General features: G+C 36.6%; 2 protein-coding genes across 2 annotated transcripts in view; one reads left to right on the top strand and one right to left on the bottom strand.

Annotated features, from left to right (window-relative positions):
- LOC110449814 overlaps nucleotides 1–25,767 on the top strand; it is a 44,223-nt gene that overhangs the window by 6,298 nt on the left and 12,158 nt on the right. Inside the window, exons 3-9 of the mRNA XM_021496915.1 lie at nucleotides 3,769–3,962; nucleotides 21,723–21,824; nucleotides 22,402–22,555; nucleotides 22,902–23,077; nucleotides 23,475–23,637; nucleotides 24,406–24,596; nucleotides 25,518–25,607. Of these exons, the coding sequence (XP_021352590.1) occupies nucleotides 3,769–3,962; nucleotides 21,723–21,824; nucleotides 22,402–22,555; nucleotides 22,902–23,077; nucleotides 23,475–23,637; nucleotides 24,406–24,596; nucleotides 25,518–25,607 (1,070 nt within the window). The remainder of the gene's footprint in view (nucleotides 1–3,768; nucleotides 3,963–21,722; nucleotides 21,825–22,401; nucleotides 22,556–22,901; nucleotides 23,078–23,474; nucleotides 23,638–24,405; nucleotides 24,597–25,517; nucleotides 25,608–25,767) is intronic.
- On the bottom strand, nucleotides 13,947–20,074 carry LOC110449901. The gene is made up of 2 exons (XM_021497051.1): nucleotides 19,276–20,074; nucleotides 13,947–15,296 (listed from the first exon to the last, which is right to left on the bottom strand). Exons 1-2 carry the CDS (start codon nucleotides 19,681–19,683, stop codon nucleotides 14,742–14,744), a joined length of 963 nt encoding a protein of 320 aa, XP_021352726.1. The 5' UTR covers nucleotides 19,684–20,074; the 3' UTR covers nucleotides 13,947–14,741.

The following is a 25,767-nucleotide window of genomic DNA, read 5'->3' as shown; positions in this document are numbered from 1 at the left end:
AGTTTCAACCGTGCACTAAACAATATATAACCAATAATTGAAACTCCGTCAAATTTACAAATCAATGTACGAAACAATGCCTTTTGACCGACATAACTTGATCAGGACAATACGTTTTTATGATACTGTAGTTACATTTGATCTATACAAGCGTCAAACACGCATTTTATTACCTTGTGTATGTGTAGTTTTCGTATTGATTGGTTTGAAGGCACATTGACACTGTATTTTACTGTCTATTTAGGTTTGATATCCAGTACAGATCTCCATGTATGAATTTGTCCTGTCTTGCAGCACGCAATACAGCAGAACTGTTACAGAATGTATCCCAGTCATTCGAATCTCGGCTCTCCCAATTCAAAAATGTTGCTTTCAATTTTCCGACGATAGATCAGGTAAACTTCTCTCAGAAGAAACCTATTGCTTTATTATAATGTTTTGGTGATTAATAAAATTTGCTTTCTGACTCCACTGTAACTAAGATGTTTTGTATTGTATGGAGTTAAAATAATAGCAAATCGAATGACTGTTTTGCATTATCCTTGCAGGGTATCATTACAATTACCGTGTTCACACTAGACGGTGAACCTGTTGAACGGGACGTTCAGGACGTGGTCAATACCCATCCAATCCTGGTCATTTGTGGTGTGTGCCACACAACAGCTCTAACACTTTATCCTAAAGCGTTGCCCTTTACGAAGTGAGTACAACCGATATTTACAACTCTCTATGTTAATTTACAACTATATCTGCCCGTATTGAAATACAAATACTGATTTGTATTTTAGGATTACTAATTTAAAGTTACCATGAATGTGCTGATACCATATACTGCATATATTTATCGATGAAGGGCCATATTGTAAACAAGACATCGTCAAAATATGTAAATCTGGAACATTAAAGATATTGATAGTATATGATTTGTCTATATGATAAGAGTTAACCCTTCTATATTTGCTCTTAATTTGTCCACTATTAACCAGTAGTGTATAAGTTACTTTAAACAAATCATTTATGATGTGAGTACGACCAACTGTCAGTTTTTATGATGAAATTGCCCGTTATGACATGAGTACAACTGTCGCGTTTATTGTGACATTTCCCGGTAACATATGAGTACAACTGTCTGTGTTTGAGTTCAACTGCCCGTGTTTATAATGAACTTTCCCGTTATGATATGAGTGCAACTGTCCGTGTTAATTGTGACATTTCCCAATATGATATGAATACAACTGCCCGTGTTTATTATGAACGTTCCCGTTATGATAAGAGTACATCATCTGCCCGTGTTTATTATGAACTTCCTTTTTATGATATGAGTACAATTGCCCCTGTTTATTATTAACTTTCCCGTTATGATATGAGTACATCTTCCCGAGTTTATTATGAACGTTCCCGTTATGATAAGAGTACATCTGCCCGAGTTTATTATGAACTTTCTTGTTATGATAAGAGTACATAATCTGCCCGTGTTTATTATGAACTTTCTTTTTATGATATGAGTACAACTGCCCCTGTTTATTATTAACTTTCCCGTTATGATATGAGTACATCTGCCCGTGTTTATTATGAACGTTCCCGTTATGATAAGAGTACATCTGCCCGAGTTTATTATGAACTTTCTTGTTATGATAAGAGTACATCTGCCGGTGTTTATTATGAACTTTCTTTTTATGATATGAGTACATCTGCCCGTGTTTTTGATTAACTTTCCCGTTATGATATGAGTACATCTGCCCGTGGTTTTGATTAATTTCCCCGGTATGATATGAGTACATCTGCCCGTGTTTATTATTAACTTTCCCGTTATGATATGAGTACATCTGCCCGTGTTTATAATGAACTTTCCCGCTATGATATGAGTACATCTGCCCGTGTTTATCATTAACTTTCCCGTTATGATATGAGTACATCTGCCCGTGTTTATGATTAACTTTCCCGTTATGATATGAGTACTTCTGGCCGTGTTTATAATGAACTTTCCCGTTATGATATGAGTACATCTGCCCGCGATTATTATGAAATATCCCGGTATGATATGAGTATAACTATCAGCGTTTATGGTGACATTTCCGGTTACATATGAGTGCAACTGCCCTGAATTATTATGAACTTTCCCGGTAGGATATGAGTGCAACTACCCGTGTTTATTATGAACTTTCCTGTTATAATATGAATACATCTGCCCGTGTTTATTATGAACTTTCTTGTTATGATATGAGTACATCTGCCCGTGTTTATTATGAACTTTCTTGTTATGATATGAGTACATCTGCCCGTGTTTATTATGTACTTTCCTGTTATGATATGAGTACATCTGCCCGTGTTTATTATGAACTTTCTTGTTATGATATGAGTACATCTGCCCGTGTTTATTATGAACTTTCTTGTTATGATATGAGTACATCTTCCCGTGTTTATTATGAACGTTCCGTTGTGATAAGAGTACAACTGTCAGTGTTTATTACTGAATCGTCCTTGGTGTGTCACCCCTGCAGGTAGGGGATCGGGAAAAGAATACACCTGCTGTTACCCACTGCATGACATTGTAGGAAGCGACTAATGTGAGAACCCCCTGCAGAATTGGGATTTTCTTTGGTGTCCTCTATTTTAGGACACAAAAGCGACCAAAATAAATCTGCTGCGCCTATTGCACTATTTAGGATATTTATCTTTCTTTCTTCTCCTTACTACCTTTTATTTCCTAGCGCCTTGCTTGGCAACACCTAACTTTTGTCTTGAATGTTGAGCGTTCGTCCAGGTGAGGAAGGCAATGGGTTCTGTCCCCAGGCCGGGACATACCAAAGTCCTTAAAATGGTAGTTGTTATTCTCTGCTTAACGTTCAGCATTAAGGGGAATGGCAACAACTGGTTCACCCGTAGTCAGTATAATGAGACTGGGCGGAATGCTGCGCTTGGTGCCTTCGACATGGCATTTCAGTGAGATAGCACTATAAAGTCGGCATCAGATCCGCGCTATCACAAGGAGGCAAGCACACCAACATACCCTGTATCCGGCATACACACACACAAGTACGCAAACACTACATACATGGAGGCATGTCCTTAAATGACCTTAGCTGTAAATAGGACGTTAAGCAAGATTAAACTAAACCAAACCAAACCTTGGTGTGTTCTGTATAATGTGAAAAGATATCCGTCTTGTATAAATGTGTATATTATATATTTGTAAGAAAATCTAATGAGGTAACCTGAATACAAGTGTTCATTCCTGATCCCGGAAAAAAGTCTGACAGCGAATCTAATTAAAGTATTGTATTTCATATTAGGCCAGGCTGTATAAAGCTTGCACATAAATTGTCCCCAAACTCATTCAGAATCACATTGCTCTTTACATTATTTGAAATATAGCACTCGTTTTTTAATCATACAATGCCACTTTATCCTTCTTTTCCAGACTTGGTATCACCTTGCATCTCAGTGATGTCAACCTTACGTCACAACTGGCCACGGCATTGACCCTCAGGGCTTTTGTTGAAAGGACTTTGCGTGATTTTATCGTTACCAACCTACAGCCGCCTGTTGCCAATTCACTTGCTAACATTTGGCCTTTTTACGTAATTATATCAATATCTTCAATACTTGTTTTAAACTGCTATTTTTAACAAAATATTAGTTTTCTTTTACAAACGGCTCACTATAAAGTCTCTCGTCACGATCACATATTTTTTTGCAAACTGCACATCGAATTCGGTGAGGTCACACTTGTTGAAATGTTAATATGACATATTCCCTTGCTTTCAGGATAGGGTGAGTTTCACCGTGGCAGTACCTCCGGGTTTTACAAGTGACCAACTTGTAGACGCGGTTGATTCCCTTACAAACGAGATGTTGAAAAACCACACTACATTTGCCTTAATGGACACAATAACATCGCTGAAGACTGTTACTACGACGACTGGAGACCAGGATGTATGTGGACGGCCCTGTAACTACACGTACGTATTGCATAAAAATAATCTGGGCGCCAATCTACTTACTAACAATAAGCCCAGAGGGCCTGTATCGCTCATCTGAATATGCTTAAAAATAATTGGTATGATATAGCACTCCATGGTAGGTGCTGTAAATACATATGAAATTTCAGAAAGATCCATCCAGTACTTGAGATATAGCGAGAACACCCTTCAAACAGAGCCCAGTGCCCCTAGGAGGGGGGGGGGTCATACCCAAGGATGCTCCAGACTAAATTAGGATAAAATCCCTTCATCCCAATGGTCGAGGAAGGATTCTAAATGTTTCACCTCTATTTCTCCTATTGGGCCCCGCCCTTCAGTCCCCTGGGAGACCACACCCACTGATTATATAAAATTGAGTCCCCTTGGCCCAAGGATGCTCCACACTAAATTAGGAAAAAATCCCTTAATACCTAGGGTAGAAGAAGGATTTAAAAGGTTTTACCTCTATTTCCCCTATTGGGCCCACATCTCTGCCTCCAGTGGGGTCAGACACACAGTTTATACACAATTGGTTCCCCTTCACCTAAGGGTGCTTCATACCAAATTTGGACAAAATCCTGTCATTCCTACAGAAGTAGAAGGATTTTGAAGAATTTGCTATGTTTCACCTATTGGGCCCCTCTCTTCTACCCCCAGGGGGCCCACACTCGCTGCTTATACGAAATTGAGTCCCTTTTGCCCAAGGATGCTCCAAACTAAATTAGGATAATATCCCTTAATCCCTATGGTAGAGGAAGGATTATAAAGGTTTTTACCTCTATTTCCCCTATTGGGCCCCGCCCCGCAGAACCAAGGGGGCCAGACCCACCGTTTATACAAAATTGGTTTCCCTTTACCCAAGGATGCTGCACACCAAATATGGACCAAATCCTTTCATTGCTACAGAAGAAGGATTTTAAAGAACAATTTGCTTTGTTTCCCCTATTGGGCCAAATCCTTCCATTCCTCCAGAAGAAGGATTTTAAAGAATTTGCTGTGTTTCCCCTATTGGGCCACGCCCCTAAGCCTTCAGGGGGGGGGGGGGGGCAGACCCCCCGTTTATACAAAATTGGTTCCCCTTTACCTAAGGATGCTTCAGATCAAATATGGAACAAATCCTTTTATTCCTACAGAAGAAGAAGGATTTTGAAGAATTTGTTATATTTCCCCTATTGGGCCCCGCCGCTCAGTCCCACGGGGAGCCAGACCAACGTTAATCGTTTATACAAAATTGGTTCCCCTTTACCCAAAAATGCTTCAGACCAAATATGGACCAAATCCTGTCATTTCCTACAGAAGAAGAAGGATTTTAAAGAATTTGCTAAGGTTCCCCTATTGGGCCCCGCCCCTCAGCGCCCAGGGGGGCCAGACCCACTGTTTATACAAAATTGTTTCCCTTCACCCAAGGATGCTTCAGACCAAATATGGAACAAATCCTTTCATTCTTACAGAAGAAGAAGGATTTCGAAGAATTTGCTATATATTCCCCTATTGGACCCGGCCCTCAGCCCCCAGGGGGGCCAGACCCATCATGTATACAAAATTTGTTCCCCTTTCGCCAAGGATGCTTCTGACCAAATTCTGCTTAGTCGTTAATGACTAGTACCGTTTTAAAGAAAAAGTTGACGGACGGACGGACGGACGACGGACGCTGCGGTATGGCATAAGCTCACCATGGTCCTTCGGACCAGATGAGCTAAAAATGTAATAGGAAACGCAGATACGGGTTACACACCCGGGTCAAACAGTCCTACAGCGTATAGACATCAGGGCCGAATTATCCTACATTGTATAGACATCAGGACCAAATTACCCTACCTTGTATATAAACATCAGGGCCGAATTACCCTACATTGTATATAAACATCAGGACCGAATTACCCTACATTGTATATAAACATCAGGACCGAATTACCCTACATTGTATAACCATCAGGATAAAATTACCCTACATTGTATTGACATCAGGATCGGATTGCATTGTTTGCACATATCGATAATCGATAATCGCAATACCACGGGAAAACCGATGTCTGCACGGTTTACATTTAAATCGGTAAATATATGTCTGACCCTGAAAACAGTGTGATAATCTATAAATGCCTGCGTGTGTAACATTACATTAGAATATTTCCCAGAATTAAGAAGTAAAGAAGTACCCAATCAAAGTTTAGTATGATGAGTCATAAAGCCAAACAAAGTACATATTTACTTCACCGTATGGTCATGTGTTTTCCCCCTTTTAGGAGGGCAAAGGTCAAACAAACAAATATTTAGGCCAAATTTATTCTCAAAAAATAGGTAGAAATGGAAATAGAAAAGTGTCAATACAAACCTGTGTAACATTACAAAGGTACATCTTTAACAACACCAGATAAATCATTCATAAACTAGTTGTTCATGTATGCCATGCAAGCCGACATCCACCAATTTGTGTGAAAGAATTGTACATTGAAAAAGTAAGTGTGACTGAGCGACTGACTATTAACGAAAATACAAATTCTGCACGTTCTGTCCTTCATGAGAAAGTAACTACATGTCTATATAGTTCACGCTCAGTTTAGAAAATTATATGGTTTACATTTTTTGTAATATAAATACGACTTCATGATTTACGGAGCTGGTATCTTAACCTTATCCATCCTATCGTTTTAATTACTGTCTTACCTGTTTTGAATCCCTGGATTTATAATTCGTTATTGGTCAGCAGAATGTAGTGTATATGTAGAAATGATACTGTCTCACACTTGTGAGGATTCCATAATGAGGATTCCACAGACCCGAGAAAGGATTCAGGCGAAACATCACAGCCCATAGTCTAGAACACTCGTGCTGATAATCTTACATAAATACTCATAGAAACTACAACTAGAATATCATTTTCCAATTTATTTGTTTTTCATGTATGGAATAAAATTACTTTCGTTCGTGCAACAAACGTCAATCACCGTGACACAATAGTAATACAAAGGATATGTCAACATATGGAATGTGAACCACTACACCGTGTAGAATTGCACTTCTGTGCGAGCAAACACGTACATCGAATACACGGAGTAAAAATAGGATGTTTCAATAAATCACAGGCACGTGCCGTTATAACAGTCAACAACCAAGTTTTATAACCGTTTCTTAACTGCGGTTTTGCGCTGAGGAACAACATGACTAATCTTTTTATTTAAAGTCAGCCATATCTTAAAATGGAAGAGGCTTAATTAAGTTATTTGTTTTCCTCAACTAAAGGAAAGCTATTGAAAACGGAATCAGATCTTTATATAACGAGGACTTGTTCTAGAAAAAAGATCTGAATTAATTTGTGTTACTCGAACAACGGCAAGTGTCGGTGATTACGAATTAGTTATAAAGCTCATTTGTTTTAAATGGATTACAATGTAGCACTTGTCCATTGAATATGATTAAAGGAAATATGTCCAAACTAGTGATACCAATCACCTAAGTGTTGATATAAAATACCACCTGCTGCTCACGGCCATATAATATTTTTTATCAACAATAATTTGATGACGAAGATCAATCATGCATACATAAAATATAGTGTCTATACAAGTTACAGATGTGTAGGTGTGCCTACAGACTTGACCAGACGGCACCAGTTTAACGACAGGTAAACAACATACATGGAATGTACAAGTCATAAAAACAAACACTGTTATAAAGATGTCACTACTAAACACGAACAACCTCGAAAACACGTATTAGCAATGCATGTAAACATACAGGACCTATATGCATGGGCAAGAAAACTGTTACTAGCGAAATCAGGTGTAATGACAACGCTGACAGATGGCGTCGTCTGAATGTTTACAATCACTAGACCTCCGCCATTAGGTCGCAGGTTCGAAGCCTACGTTGACCTGGGCGCAGGGTACTCCAGTTTTCCGCTTCCACCAAAACCTGTCATGTTCTTATATGACCATAGCTGTTAATACAACGCTGACGTCACGACCTATCATTGAGGGTGTTACAAACCGCTTAAATAAATACATCACAACCTATAATTGTGGAGTGTATTACAAACCTTAGACATACACCACAACATTTCATTGTGGGATATGATGCAAACCTAACATGTAAATATATTCAGTCTTTACTCATCCAAACCGGACATTACCTGCTACAACATATGATTTCACCTGAATGCCAAATATGGAAAAGAGAATATGTGTTACAAGTAAATAGGTACAATTGTATCTTTCGTCTTCAACTGCTTTAAGTCTTATCACTCCCAGGCCGTGTAATCGTTTGTTAAATATTTCAGTATTTTCAGTTATCACAGGGAAATCATCAAACGTGTGATGACGTCATAGTTTACAATTGTACATACACGAACTGTGGGAGAAAAAAGCACCTACATTTTTAGCATTGACCGTTGATGTGAACATCTGGTCATAATCTCATTCTATTTGATACACAAAAATGTTCATCGTATGTCGATGTCCTTGGTTGATATATCTCAATATACTTTACATACACATATATATTTTATGTTAGTAATCCAGTAATACAAACTGTTAATCACTCATGTTTCTAATGATTTACACATATGTGCGTAAATGGAGAGTATAACATGAATTTAAAATCTAGCAAATATATGTTTTACTGTTTATGTGCGGAACAAAATCTTTTTAGAAAACGGTACGCCAAACACAATATATGTACTATGAACATACTACATACATTGCTAAATTATTTCGTGGTAGGACATTGTCATATAATAATTACAGAATATATATATATTACACATACACATATGGACTATTTCATGGTACAGACAAAATTGAATGGTTTTAAAAAGTTGTATATCACTTATTAACGACAAGAACAATAATAATTTGACTACATTAACTAAATCTCTTAACAACAAAAGAAACCAGTGATGAGTGTATAGTATAGGTTATTATGTGTTTATTTAATAGGTGCATATTGGAATAAACTATGGTAATTGTAGTATTAACAAGATCATTCACTCCTCACTCAGGAAACAATATACAATCATGCAAATCATTAAATTATATACATTGACATCAGGATTGTTACATGAACTGTAAACCTATATCTCTAAAATGTTCATTATAATGTAGAACACATTGGTTTATCTTCCCTGATTCAGTAAAGAAAACAAAAACAACTCATCAAACCTTGTGACTACAGCTGACTGTGTGAGTGGTGCCATGTACAACGAGTGTGCTAAATATTATACCACCCACACTGTCTCGGTCAGGGAAACCAACAAATCTTAATTTACCAATAACCTTTGATAATGGTTTTCTGAAAAATATATTCTGTCAATTATCCCCCATTAATTCTGGTAGGGTAACAAAATTGCCGGTAATTGGTAACGTTTTATATCAAATCACCTCATCTTGTATGTCAGAACCGCTTTAAGACAGTTGGTGTGGGTGTATGTACCAGACTAGATCACGGATAGTCTAACAAAGGGCGGGCAGTAGGCCTGGCCACTAGGTCAGAGAACTTAAAACATAATTGATGAACAAGTAATGATGGGGTAGTCATTCTCTATATATGCATCACTAGAGTTTAATGTACGATAGGAAATAAGGTGTAAAAACGGGATATCAGAACAATTTTCATGAAACATCTGAGACATTTAATATACCACTCAGACTTACCAGAAAATAGACAAAGAAGCTAACAATTTTTAAATGATTATATATAACGGCCAGGAAATGTATACAATCCACACCCATATGTAGATATAGGTCTAAAAAGACACAATAGTAAAGATACCGAGGACCTGTACCGAATTGTCTACAAATAGACAAAGAAAACAGTTTCAAAGCCATCGTTGTATTAAACTATGGTATAAAAATTATAACATAAATATATGTGTCCAGACCCTACAATGTATATCATTACTTTTTTTAGTTTGTCAAACAATACATATGTTGATAAAATCATTGTTTTTATTGTTTTACATTAACGAAATCTTTGTAATAATCAATACGTGACGCATACACAGAATACAATTTTCAACTAGTTAGATCAACATGAAAACCAGTCATCAATGAGTTCGGAATCTGTTTTTAATAAATATTTATGTTTTAGCTTGTGTCAGGAAAAGCACTTATGTATGCATGATCTTGTAGAAATCTCCTCGAATCATAAAATCAGGAAACATATTCAAACATAATTTACAGCGTTATCGCTTGAATGATGAAATACAAACACTTTATGGGCGAATTGCGTTTATGTACAACTATGATAAAGTTACGTGTATACCATAAATAAAATAGACAAAAGGGACTAAATCTAACAGATTGTATCAATATGTACACCATAATGGACTCATCCAAATCAATGCATGGTCGAGTTTATTAAAGTTTCATAGGGTAGAAAGATGTTTGTTACTCAATACATGCAATTACTAGTGCTTGATTTCAATATAGACTGCATGTTTATATTCACAATGCTCGGTACTGATGCAGGACAATACTAATTTTATTTTCTGATTTTGCATAATCACAAATAAATGAATGAACTCTTAATTAGAAATTGAGTTAGTCCATCCAGAAAGTCAATTAGGGTGAACGTTTACTGCATGATATGATCACCGTTTTTACGAAGAATTCATCAATGATACAGAAGATAGAAATGAAATCCACGTCTCAGTGTCCTGTATAATCACTCATATATCATGTTACATTAAGCTTCGCACAAATCTGAGGTTCTGTTTTAAAACAATCTTTGTTATACAATCTCACCAAAACAGTAATATACACATCGTTTGAACTCCCAACAAAATGCCAATAATAGTTGCCAGATTTTCATCGAATCTAATCGGGAGAATGGAGCTTTTAAACATGCATGCTGATATGAAAGCAAATCATTTATTACACTAAATATCCAGTGGACACCAGTTAGTTACTAATCACTACGAATGAAACAGAAGGCTGCATAGCTTAGTCAAGCCACATTCTAAACAAGTGGGATTTGTAGACATTATACCATTTATATGCAAACGAAAGTTACAATTACTGACCCAAGTCCTGCTCAATCCAATACAAAGATGTTACTTTCATCTTCCATACAGCTACACTTTTTAAGGACTGCAAAAAAATGTGCACTGATTTTTAAAAACAATCAATGGAATGTTTTGAAATGAAAGATAGTAATAGCAGTTGAGCAATACCTAATGAACGAGTAAATACTTAAAAATGACGATCATTTTAATACATTTGCAATATAAAATGTAGAATCTGCTTAAACAATGAGTGCATTACTTAATTGTACTTTAATTCCTTTTAGTGAATAGCCACACATTTTGATAAGACACTGTTTATAAAAGTAACCAATCTTTATTCCTTAAAACTCGTCTGTCAACAAAGATCACCTGACTTAAAGTACCTGTCTATAAAGATCATCTATCAAAAGACTTATCTTAAACAGCTAACCTGTCTTCAACGATAAATGCTTATCACCTGAATTAAAATAATACCTGTCTATAGAGATCACCTATCAAAAGACTATTAGTTTATAAAGCTCACCTGTCTACAAAGATCACCTGACTCAAACTATTACCTGTCTATAAAGTTCATCTATCAAAAGACTTAATGCTGGTAAAGCTTATCCGTCTACAAAGATGATGTCAAAAGGCAATTTATTTTTATAGACCATATGTCTATACAAATGTAGCTGTCTTAAATGATCACCTTATCATATATAATTACATGTATATTTATAAGGACCACAAACTATCTCTAAAAACTATATGCCTTTAAGGTCTAAAAACAACCTGTCTATACTATAGACCACTTGCATTGTCTAAAACACTGTTAATAACAATCATTTGCCTGAAACGCCTACCTAGCTACCTGGTATCTATTATATATCAACCAGTTTATGGATGCCAGGCATGGTGTTTACATACTGAGAATGTGTATTTTAGAACGAACGACTTTACTGTAAAAATATAGTTTTATACATGTAGCTGTCTTCATAATCATTTGAGCATCCATCACAAAGATAGAACAGGGAGTCCAGCTGGGTTCAGTGATCAGGTTAGTGACAGTCCTACCTACATAGCTACACTAAAGGATATAACTGGTTCTATACTGGGCATTATATCGATGTCGGCTAAATTGAGTTAAGTGTTTGATGTAAATAACTGCAATGTCTTGCCAGTACAGGACAAAAACTTACAATTATCTATGTGTTGCTGCGGGCTGATTACATAATCAACAACTCTGTATCTACCAGACATTGTGAGCCACGTGTGACCAAACAAACATCTTGTTTACCTCAAAATTACACAATGAGTGCAGGATATGTATTAGTTTTTAATTTATGCAAATCAGCTAACCTAGGTGCGTATTTTAAATTTTAGCAGCAAACATGAACTTGTAAACGATTTCAAGATGAAACTATGCTCAAATGCTAAATAATCTAAAATGTTTCTTTAATAGTACTGTACATCTGTACATGGTGTAACATTAACCATTAATAGAATATTTCGTTGACTTGAGGTATGACCAAACCTTAAGGATTACCTTGAGTTTAACTTTCACATAGGTAATATAAGGTGAGAGAACGATTACTTTTCTCCTACATTAGGATGTCCTTGGAAACCTTAAGGATTACCTTGAGTTTAACTTTCACATAGGTAATATAAGGTGAGGGAACGATTATTTTTCTACTACCTTAGGATAACCTTAAGAATTACCTTGAGTTTAACTTTCACATAGGTAATATAAGGTGAGAGACCGATTACTTTTCTCCTACATTAGGATGTCCTTGGAAACCTTAAGGATTACCTTGAATTTAATTTTCACATAGATAATATAAGGTGAGGGAACGATTATTTGTCTCCTCCCTTAGGATGTCCTTGGAAACCTTAAGGATTACCTTGAGTTTAGCTTTCACATAGGTAATATAAGGTGAGGGAACGATTATTTTTCTCCTACCTTAGGATAACCTTAAGAATTACCTTGAGTTTAACTTTCACATAGGTAATATAAGGTGAGAGAACGATTACTTTTCTCCTACATTAGGATGTCCTTGGAACCTTAAGGATTACCTTGAGTTTAACTTTCACATAGGTAATATAAGGTGAGGGATGGATTATTTGTCTCCTACCTTAGGAAGTCCTTGAGAACCTTAAGGATTACCTTGAGTTTAACTTTCACATAGGTAATTTAAGGTGAGGGAACGATTATTTGTCTCCTACCTTAGGATAACCTTAAAAATTACCTTGAGTTCAACTTTCACCTAGGTAATATAAGGTGAGGGAATGATTATTTTTCTCCTACCTTAGGATGTCCTTGGAAACCTTAAGGAATACCTTCAGTTTAACTTTCACATAGGTAATATAAGGTGAGGGAACGCTTATTTTTCTCCTACCTTAGGATGTCCTTGGGAACCTTAAGGATTACCTTGAGTTTAACTTTCTCATAGGTAATATAAGGTGAGGGAACGATTATTTGTCTCCTACCTTAGGATAACCTTAAAAATTACCTTGAGTTTAACTTTCACATAGGTAATATAAGGTGAGGGAACGATTATTTTTCTCCTACCTTAGGATGTCCTTGGAAACCTTAAGGAATACCTTCAGTTTAACTTTCACATAGGTAATATAAGGTGAGGGAACGATTATTTTTCTCCTACCTTAGGATGTCCTTGGAAACCTTAAGGATTACCTTGAATTTAATTTTTACATAGGTAATATAAGGTGAGGGAACGATTATTTGTCTCCTACCTTAGGATGTCTTTGGGAACCTTCAGGATTACCTTGAGTTTAACTTTCACATAGGTAATATAAGGTGAGGGAATGATTATTTTTCTCCTACCTTAGGATGTCCTTGGAAACCTTAAGGAATACCTTGAGTTTAACTTTCACAGAGGTAGGAATGATTATTTTTTCTCCTACCCCTAAACATGTTCACAACAAAAACAGAGTTTTACACTGCTGCCCCTGGTGCTTTCTCACACAATTGAGGCAGAAATATGGAGACTGTGATGGGCTGAAGATGTGCCACATTTTACTGAACGATTTTACAAAGTTTAACTGTTATATGCTCAACATTTATATAAAAGCTACATATTACATTTCGTAATCTGGATTTTAAAAGAAATACATCTTACAATGACAAGGATTCTCCTAAATACATTATATAGTTTATGAGTTTTTATATGTATATACAGATTGTAGTACAAATTCATTTTTCAAATATAGTGATGTAAATGCACTTATTATAGGGTGAATATTCACATCTGTTAGATTACATATATGTATAACTGATAAATGTAAAATCTCTGACTAAACAACACGTACTTATCTGTTCATTCCTGTGTAATATACCGTTATTGCTTAATCATACTACATTAATTAGAAAACTTGAAAATGAAAATGATGAGTCAAGGTTGATAATCAGGTATATTTGGTTGATGGTATTAGGTTGACATATTAACAGTTTAGGATTATTTATAATTGATCATGCAATGGTTTTTAGTAATAAGTTAAGTTATACATGTATGTTAAATTCTAACACAAACTGATCATGAGGGGACACAACAAATATGAAAACTCGGACCTCAAAGCAATTATTTGGAATTTACTTTTAATCATTGCCGGTAATATAGCTAGCTTATATAGCCTTACACAAGAAATGTGTTGCAGAGGTCCAGGCCAGACAACCTGATCCAATTTGGTGATTTGGATCATGACTGTCAATGACAAATTGTCATACAAATATGATCGTATGGCTATAATTGGTATATGTATTTGTTAGGCACTCCACTAAATCAGTAGTTGACTGTGGTCACACCCAAGGGGAACAGGTAATTCCTCTTAAGGTCCTGGGTACTGAGTTTGTTGTAGCACACATTGTCTTTTTGGTTCGTGTGGAAATGACTCTTATGGAAGTGGGCCGTGGTGGTCAGCACTTCAGCCTCCTCGTCCTTATAAGCAGCTATAAAGTTTGTGGAAAAGTTCTCATTGTGAACATGCAGATTCTCCATAGCCCACTGCATTTTCACATCCGAAACTAGTCTTTTCTGGGATCTCGGTGTTCGCGTCTTTTTCATCATCCTCTGCGTGACTGAAAGGATTTTCTTGAATTTCTCACCTTCCGGCGATTTTTCAGGGGTTACCAAGGTCACGTTAAATGCAGTTCCTTTGTTACGAATCATCAGAAGGAAAATCTGGAACAGTCTTTCCTCATCAATGCGAGGCGTGACAATATATAGTGTTGCTCCACATCCAAACCAATCATCTATCAGGCTCTTCCAAAGTCGCATGATGAAGTCATGCTGCATAATGCCTCCTCCTTCTGGTATCATGTCAAGCAGGTCTTGTACCTGGAGGTAAAAAGTGAACGGTCAGTTATATACATAAACAGTGAATGGTCAGTTATGCAGGTAAACAGTGAATGGTCAGTTATACAGGTAAATAGTGAATGGTCAGTTTTGGAGGTAAATAGTAAATGGTGATCAGTTATACAGGTAAAAAAAGAATGGTCAGTTATACAAGTAAACAGTAAATGGTCAGTTATACAAGTAAACAGCAAATGGTCAGTTATACAGGCAAACAGTGAATGGTCAGTTATACAAGCAAACAGTGAATGGTCAGTTATACATGCAGTCAGGCAAACGGTGAATGATCAGTTATACAGGCAAACAGTGAATGGTCAGTTATACAAGCAAACAGTAATTGGTCAGTTATACAGGTAAGCAGTAAATGGTCAGTTATACAAGTTAACAGAAAATAGTCAGTTATACAGTCAGGTAAACAGTGAATGGTCAGTTATACAGTCAGGTAAACAGTGAATGGTAGGTTATACAGTCAGGTAAACAGTAAATGGTCAGTAATACAGGTAAGCAGCTGTAAAAGGGGAAAATCAAATGTATGGCCAGACAGCTGGGTATTGAACCTTGGACCCTCGAAACTCCTCTGAACTCTGGAGGGATAGGCTACCAACTCAAGTCTGCTACCTGGTCAACAGCGATCAACTAAGTCCTGCTCCACTACACAGGTAATGGTCATGATTAATCACAAGTACATATAAATAGTTACTGACGAGAACATGCATGTATGTCATTTATTTAATAGAACAGATGACGGACGAAGGCAATTACTGCTTCTATGTCTATATCATACAATATAACAATTTCAAATTAAAAACTACTCCTGTTGTTAGATTTATAGCTAGCTAGGCGATTAACAGTTCAAAATGTTTCCATTGATTGTCCACACTAATTTCAACAAAGTCTCTAATGGTTGTAGTCTGTATGACTGCCTCGGGAAGTAATGCAGAAAAAAAAACATCCTGATAACCACAGGGACCAGAGAATTTGATACAGATAGAATACTTGGACCAGTATCACAGACAGATACTATATATATACTACCATCATGATGAGTGGCACTTTCATTGTGTTCTGATTGTAACCTTTAACACATCTATTATACTCGCTACATATTATACCATTACTAGATTTTCTCCTTTACATATAATTTAATTCCCCATGCTGCTGTAATCTTACCTGATATACTGTGAATGCCAACAGGTATAAAATTGTAGTGTAGTGATTTGTCCCAAGTGGCCTAGTATATAGGACATTAACATGTACACAGAATAGCCCTTACAAGTGGCCTAGTATATAGGACATTAACATGTACACAGAATAGCCCTTACAAGTGGCCTAGTATATAGGACATTAACATGTACACAGAATAGCCCTTACAAGTGGCCTAGTATATAGGACATTAACATGTACACAGAATAGCCCTTACAAGTGGCCTAGTATATAGGACATTAACATGTACACAGAATAGCCCTTACAAGTGGCCTAGTATATAGGACATTAACATGTACACAGAATAGCCCTTACAAGTGGCCTAGTATATAGGACATTAACATGTACACAGAATAGCCCTTACAAGTGGCCTAGTATATAGGACATTAACATGTACACAGAATAGCCCTTACAAGTGGCCTAGTATATAGGACATTAACATGTACACAGAATAGCCCTTACAAGTGGCCTAGTATATAGGACATTAACATGTACACAGAATAGCCCTTACAAGTGGCCTAGTATATAGGACATTAACATGTACACAGAATAGCCCTTACATGGCTTGTCCTTATATATGCTCCCAATGAAAAGGTGATGGAAATCATTTTCTTCTAACACAATTAATTTGGACTATAATCAGAACATGTGGAAAAGTTCAGAATCACCATTCCAATCTACATTAGTACACTTTTAATTCAACCACTGCAATAAAGAAATTGTAATAAATTTTCCCCCAAATAAGCCAGATTGATTCATAAAACAAACTACATGTTTCTAGGGCTTTCATTTGACCCTTGACATTTAGCAATTCAGAAGTCCAACAGAATTATCCTTGCATTTAAGAAAGTCAAAAACTATATCAAATAGATAAATTACTAAATTAGTAAATCATAGTCTCAAAGATCTAATGAAAGCCCTGCCATCAGATCAAGTTCTGCAAGCCTTTACATTTCCTCAGATTAATTTAGATAACATACATTCAATTCTTAAGGACTAATTAATAATTAAGGAATTATTGATTTTTGCAGGTTTTCCGTATTTGCAACAGCTAGGAGGATGGTGTTATACAGAGTGGGGCCACAAAAAGGTCATTTTAAGAATGCCTGCTCAAATGTGATTTTAGGGGTGAATATAGTCCTAGCTCAGTTAAAGTGACAGCACAATGATTGGAGGTGTACATGTTCAAACTGGTAATTGACTTGGTACTGACTCATTGTAGATGGGGCTAGTAAAATAACTCTAATAATTCTTATATGAAAATATAGGTCAAGCTATAGTAGAATTTTCAAAATCTGTCTAGAGTTTAAGCTTTAACTTTAATACATGTGCATTGTATAACACAATAATGAGTACAATGAAATTTCTGTCAGGTGAAATATTCACCATTTACAGAAAATTTTAGTTGCAGCAAAAAACAATTCTCAGAGATATCAAGTGATATGCTTGCAGTATTTCATATCATCTTACAGGTGTTTATTGTTCTGAGAGACGATACTGATAGCTCACAGAGATCACAATACATATATCTAACTATGTAAACTTCAATAAAATTAGTCGACTACCAAATGCGGGTGATTGTCCATACTTTTTTTCAAACAATTATTTCCCAAACATTTTTTAAAAACTTTTGTGTATAAAGCTTGAAATATTTCAGACACATTTCATAGGTGACAATTGAAAATTTGAAAAACTGAAAAATTCACTTCAGGACATGCGCATACTCTGCGCTAACGGACATCCCCCAGACGATTGGTCAGTTTGTAGAGAATTTCATATTGTTGAGAGTCTACTGATTAAAGATGCATTGTCTGGTTTAAAAAAAAATAGATTAGACCGATGAGTTTTTCTCGCACCTCAGACAGAGATATCCCACTTCATACCCCAAGCTAGATTTTTCTATTTCGTCCGATATGTCTTTAACATTTTCATGACATATCACGGAATTTTTACACTGCGATGTATTCATCCGCACGTTAACTGCTTGAAATTGACAATCTGCATTATAAATGTTCTGTTTTGTCGTTATATGTATAGTTTTGATTTTGTTGGGGGAATGGATATTTGATGTTGTAGATAAAATATAATCTACACTGTGAAATACGTTGTCATCTATATTAAGGCCGGACTACATTTTTATGCATAAACTAATAGATGCAAGAAAAAAAATCAATTACCTGTACAGTCTCGGGCTAAGATTCTGTAACATCCCAACCTTGGCTTACACCTCAGTTGGGATTTTGTTACAGAATCTTAACCCTCGACTGAGATAATCCAATCTCGTACATTTACAGGTCATAGATTTTATTAGGTTGAGACAGTATACTGAATCGACTAAATATTACCAGTGATATTTATATTTGTATGGTGACTAGGTAAAACCACTTTGATTAGGGATCTATATGAACATCAAGTAAAATTCATCAGTCACAAATGATAATTTGATCATTTCGGACAAATTGGAAGGTGGGGTGGGAGGGGGATGGAGAAGGAGGTAGGTGTTTGAAGTGCAACAAATCATTCCAAGTAAGTACTTACAATCCCAAACCATTCTATTTTAAATTAAAGAAGAAAAAGAATGGGATTCAGGAACATTTCAAGAACTTGAGAAAAAAGTTTGACTTCCCATTTTGCACCCCAATTACCCCTGGATGTATCTGACAGTTTTATGGAGACCTTAAACTGTGCCCTTGTACTAAATTCACACAAACATGATGAAGTTCAGTAAAAAATAAGAAGACTAGGCAATTGTAGATATTACCTCCTCCACATTCTTGTCGAGCTGTAGGTAGCGTGTGACAGAGTCAGCTACTGACTGTTGCTCCTCAAGTTCCTGAGCATCAGCGTTACCCTGGTCCAAAACCTCTGAAAAGTTGTCCACCATCCAACGCCAGTGGTTTTTACCAGTAACCTTCATAAGTCCTGTACGCTTGTTGACTTTGAGCGTCACTCCATCGGACGGCTTGATTTTGGTGATGTCTGCCTTCTCTCGGTACACCTGATCAGGGTACAGAGCCTTGAACACACGTAACCACCACGACGTCACATCTCCTTTGTATGATGTCACAACAACAATTTCACTCCCCTTGTCAAAAAAATCTATATCAAATGGGGTAGGTGTTGCCCATATTTGTGATAGGACCTGTAGTCGCTCCTTCTTCGAAGGCATGATTAGGGTCTATATGTTCATATTACGCACAGGTGTAATCACAGGTACAAAATCACAGGTGTGATGTTGAGAAATCGTTCTATACCATGTTACACATAACACTGAAATACAATCTGATAAGAGTCTATAAACAGTCACTGCTCGATACAACACACCCAGATGTGTCCAGGTGTGTTTACGTTCTAAATACCTGACCGCTGAAGTTAAATCTAACTCTCCGATCCAGGGTCGAGTTCACCAATAAATCTTCGTTCACCACGATGTCTGGCTGTGTGTCAATTTCAAACATAAATAATTAAGATATTTAGTTCTATTAGGTTTGGTTATAACTTAGCACGCTGACTCAGAGTGGTACTTCCTACTTCGTAACACCTTCACGGCTTACCTATGCGTGTCATTACCTGTCGTCTGATTGGTTGATCGATAAGAATATGACCAATCACAGCGCTTGTAACACATTCTCACGATAACAAGCAGGTAAATAGGCATATGACGTGTATTCTATTTTTATGGGAAATTCCTTGGATCTTTCCGATTTTTTTTCTTTCTGTTTTTTTTTCTGGAAAGAGAAATAGTTAATATTCTTTGAATATCATATAATAAGAAATATCGATATGTTTAATAAAAAAATATTGTAAGTGTCAGAAATATAATAACAAAATTAAATATCTTCAATCAGAGACGTATAATGTATTATACGTCTAGATCTCTGCTTCAATAAAACAAATACGATTAAAAAAAATGGTGGTAATGGTGGTGGGGGTTACATGTATTCCCTGGCTGTCTGGAGTCACATTTATCTGGCGTGACCAAATTTAAGTTGCCCCAAAGCACAATAGTTTGGGTCATCTACTATGTCAGTGGATTGATAGGAGTAATTATAATACATGATGATCGCCAATCAGATGACAGTCTGGCGTTCGTTTTCCAGGCCCATATACAGGTAAATTGTTTACATTGTCTGCTCAAGGTAAGACATCACTTTGTATAATCAGAGGTATATATATAATACACCTCTGGTATAATAAGAAAAGTAAGAGTCGTACACTGTACGATCAAATGTGATGGAACAGTCAGGTGAAAAAAATGGCTTCAACTTTGTCAACAGAAATGGATATATATATTGGGGTTGAAATCAGGAAACGTCGTGTTTTTGCCGTGACAGATACGTGTAATATATGTACGTAGTAATTATACTCGGTAGGGAAGTCGATATCAACGCGGACTTAAAACCACCCAAACCAACAAAGTCATGAAACCTATAATTAAGACAAAGGCATCATCATCTATTGGACGAGGGGAATTCTCACCAAGTTGTTAAAGTATATTGTGCATTTATTCTATCTATTAATAAAACGATGCCGTCCTACCTTTTCGGTGCATGTTTTATGTTATATGTATTGATATAACTGTCATATTTGTAAATTTGAAGTATATCAACTGCTTAAACCATAGACTCAGCATTTCATATACTGACACTCCTGCATGTGTACATGTGTAGCAGCTGAAATTCGAAATTCAAACGCACATTTCTCTATGGGGTACCTTTTATCTGTGGATGAAGGGGTATTTGTTATATGAAATCTGCATTTCAAATAAGTATAAACAAATTGTCACTCTTATTTTTCATTTTAACTTCGCGCCGTTGGCGCACATTTCTTCAGTACATACTTTTTTTTATATAAAACCATTTATCACTACACAAGAAAAAAATCTGTTTTCGTCCCTGCCCCACCCACCATCCCCTTTCCCATCCCGCCGCGCCGCGCCGCGCCCCGCCCCACACATACGCACACACAACAGTCATAAATGCGTCCCTTACACCATGTAATTAGTGTGAAATATTTATGGGTGAGCTTTAAAGCTCAATGTAATAACAGAATTTGAACTTAAGCTCGACTAACTACGCCTGAACACGACTTACTACGCCAGACCCTCCACCCGGGGATTCACCGCTAGACCCCAGTTACAATTTGCCGTGTAATTATATCACGATAAGAAATATATAAATATATAGACTTTTTATTTTGTATATACAGTTTGAACAGAGCTGAATGCAACATGAGGGATGAGTGTAGGTGGGATATTTACCATGGCAACGGTGACAATATGTGCTCGGAGGATGCGTATCTACCAGAAAGGTACATTTACTTGTATTACATTTGTAAAAATTACCAGTTAAACGAACGATGCGATCGGTCCTTCTGTTTTGTACACGCTAGACTGTATTGCATACCAAACATGAAATTAAATTCTGTATATAAAAAGTACAGTTATTTTATATTATCAGATTGTCTTTGTTTCTAGCTGTGGAGAGTGACTTAAATATGAAATGTGTTTTTTGGTTTAGATGGAATGGGATATACATCTCAGCCTAACAAACTGTCTCCTAGCATCTGTTCACCGGACCTTCTGTCATTGCAAACAATAGTTGGTGATGTGGTATATCTCACATCTTCTGCTCACGTGACCTTCATTTTTAATAAGATTCGTCTGTTTGAAAACATGCAATATGAAATTTTTGCTTTATGCACAAACAATGTACTTAATAAATTTAAACGTGTCGCAAAGTTTCAAGACCGACTAGTCCATTTGACTGCTACATTGTATCAAGTAACAGGTTGACAAAGGGACCAGTCGGTCTTGAAACGTTGCGACACGTTTGTTACGTACATTTTGTTTGTGTAGAAAGTAATTTTTCGATACTTCTATGTTTAGATTCGAGGCGGTGGTGTATTTCCCATGCTTGGGGTTGTACAGTAAGCTGAGCATGAATGACCAGACTCAAGTGGTGACAGAGGTCAAGCTCAAGGTCAAGACCGCCCTAACTCACTTCTCAGATAAGGCTACTATCGGATTCAGCTACGGACAGGTACATATCCATGTTCCCATTTACCTGTAAGGTGAGCAATGTTAATGCAGGAAGGCTCTTGAGTAAAAGTAATTATCTATCCACATCAAATGACACAAAAAGAACGTAAAACATGTTGCAAATGCTGTTTTTAGATCCAGACCCCCCACCCCCACCCTCCAATAAACATTTTACTTCACCGTTTACAAGACAATATCGCCAAACACTAGCGATTCATATCAGAAAGCATACACATGCAGTTTAACTTATTTCATATCAAATGTACACATGTTTACACCTGCGCGTGTCTTTTTTTGATATTATAATAATTTTAAGGTTAATTGTAATTAATATAATTAAATTTTAGGATAATCGGACAATTGGTACCGAGGTAGCATTTACCCTCCAAGGAACCATACGGGATCCGTTAATATCTAACTCACTGCAGCACTTGACACACGTGTTGGAAAGCCTGTCTGTAAGTGTAGGAATGCAAACTTACATTGGATACAGCAAACCTAGGCGGAAAAGACATTTCACCAAGTAAGCTAGATGGCGAGGTATTGGCTGGGACTTTGTTCATTTAAAACAATATTTCTAGACTACTTTTCCAAATTTACAACATTTTTTTTATTGGACAATTCCTTGTATTCCTAACTTGCAGGATCTGACACTCGAAAACCATGTAAAATAAATGTCAAACTCGTTGGCAGTATTTCACGTCATTTTTGTACATACAATTTCTAATGATTCAGCTAATTTGTCAATATACGTTTTGATATTTATTATAATTCAAAAAGTGTGTTTTTGCGACACTGTTGCGTTTACTGGGCATACATGCCTTGGTCATAAATTGAACATCACGTGTATAGGTAATGCATAGTTTACAAGGTAGCTATGTTCTGTTTACTTAGTTGATGAAATAGTCATTTCTATGAAGTTTGCAGGTGGTTCTGACAGTATCCATGTTTGACTTTGATCAACTGCTGCTGACCAGTCCTCTGACGGCCAGAGAGGATATCATGCGTGCTGCCCAGTCCTTAGTAGACCGGTATTTTACTCCCTCCATTGCTCAGACTCTGACAGATGTACAACCCTACCAGGTATTCACGCGCCTGTTTCAACTTTCACAAAAATATGAATGCATATTGGTTTATTTGTTCAAAATCTGATCAAAATATACATCTATAATAGATTTTAGCAGTTTACCCTTCACCTGTTCTCTTTCAGATGTTCTAGTGAGGTCGATCGACATAATCGACGCTATGTGACACCTCATATAACATACTTTGTAGTTAGAAGGATGGTCCAATGTATGTTCATTAAAGATGGTCCAATGTATGTTCATTAAAGAATTGCTACTTAAGGAACCTTTAGGGGTTTCATTGTTATTTTTTTTCTATTTCTGTATTATTCCCCTTTATATACTTACAATCTTCAGATAATATACTTTTTCGGGTTCAAGATTGTCTCCCTGATATTGATTGACAGTCTTCAGACATTTTCGGATGATATCCGTTTCATTGTCTGACAGTCTGAGGACACTGCACTCTTTCCCTCTTTAGGTTATCTCCCCTCTATGGTCTGTCAGTCTTCAGGCAATAAGTTTTTTTCTGTTTCCAGATTTCATTATTGTACCTGCTCATTGTGGTCTGTCAGTCTTCAGTAAATTTACTTTTTCTGTTTCTATATTATCTACCCTTTATGATTTGACAGTATTTACACCATGGACCATTCCTATGTTATCTCCCTTTATGTTGTGACAGTCTTCAGACAATGTACGTCCCTCTGTTTCCAGATATATCTACCGGTACCATTAATTGACAATCGGTTAAAAAGTATTCAGACAATGTATGTTTTTCTGTTTCCAGATGTATCTCCCCTTCATGGTTTGGCAGTCCGCGGACAGTGACCTTGACCTAGGGCTGTACTATGACCAGCTTCGTGGAGACGTGGATGCAGGCCGTGTTTGGATAACACTGGGAGGAACGCGTTACGCTGTAGATAACCTGTACTACCAGGGCAGTTTCTACCAAATCTGTCCGAGATCTTGTCATCAAAAGTAAGTGATTGTATGTGTATCAATCTTTGTAAAATAGTAATGTCCAACTTTCATTGCATTTATATTGGAACAGCGACTCAGTTTGACGCAAATTTTATTTAAATGACTTAGTCCAACACAGACTGTGCGATGCGACTAAATCTTTAACCTATTTCGACTATTCCCATCTGTCTCTCCCCTCCACCTCCTCTCTTATTCCAGCCCCTCTCCCTTTTTCCAACACCAACGATCTCTGTGTACTAACTTCAATCTTAGCGTCCATCAATATCATAACCGTTTCCATATGACAAAGAGTGCGTGTTCGGTTTTCCTAATCTAGTCGGCTAAGTATGTAAGGCAGGAATTCACAGAAGGACTTGGAGTGACACAGGAGAAAGGCAAATGCGGCACGGAATGTGATTGAACTTTAGAAAAGCAGAAGGACATGTATGTATAGATTAGTTATACTACTTACGCCGACTTGATTGGGAAAATCACACACGCGATCTCAAGTAAACTCTCCGAATACATATTTAAAAACTATACGTTGGTGTCCCTAATCCTATCATTACCTCTTTTGCTGTTATCCATCTTTAACATCTTATATATATATATACATATATGAATTTGTATTAGGTTATTACGTGACTCATTAATTTTGTATATATATTTTCTGTTACGGAAAGGACGTAAGTAAGTTGCAATAACTTTTGTCCAATCCATTTGTCTTTTGTTGCAATAAAATTGATTTAAACTAAAAAACTATTTGTGAACTGACATAGCCTGGCACATATTTTGTATTATGACTTATCCTTGCACAAAGCTTGAGATAGGCTGTGGGAAGCATTTCAGCCTAATAAAGAGTGTGTGTGTGATATGTCGTCACCTTCAGTCCGGATAAAATACGTTTACCTACGTTTTGTACTTTATATTATACTTCAGCCTCACACAAAGTGTTTGTAACTGGCTTCCGAACTGTGGTTGGTCTCATCAGCTTGCTCAATGTACGACAGACGCTTTACTTCCTGAAAGGTAACAATCCTTATTAATAATACATAATCATTTATTCAACGGATTCCGATTATTCGTTCAAATTTTCATTGTTATATCATTGATTCGAATGTCCTCTTACATTAGAAATAAAATTTGTTAAAAATCAAGATAAACATTCTTAATTTCATGCATGGGCCAT

Source organism: Mizuhopecten yessoensis, unplaced genomic scaffold (genome assembly GCF_002113885.1).
Source record: "Mizuhopecten yessoensis strain PY_sf001 unplaced genomic scaffold, ASM211388v2 scaffold481, whole genome shotgun sequence".
NCBI classification, from domain to species: domain Eukaryota; kingdom Metazoa; phylum Mollusca; class Bivalvia; order Pectinida; family Pectinidae; genus Mizuhopecten; species Mizuhopecten yessoensis.
Note: the sequence above shows the minus strand (reverse complement) of the source record. Positions and strands in the feature narration are given on the sequence as shown.

Excerpts from the sequence above, each read along its gene's own strand:
- LOC110449901 (XM_021497051.1), bottom strand. The coding sequence starts at position 19,683 with ATGCCTTCGAAGAAGGAGCGACTACAGGTCCTATCACAAATATGGGCA. Across the intron at positions 15,297-19,275 it reads TCGACAAGAATGTGGAGGAG|GTACAAGACCTGCTTGACAT; the intron begins GTAATATCTACA and ends TTTTACCTCCAG.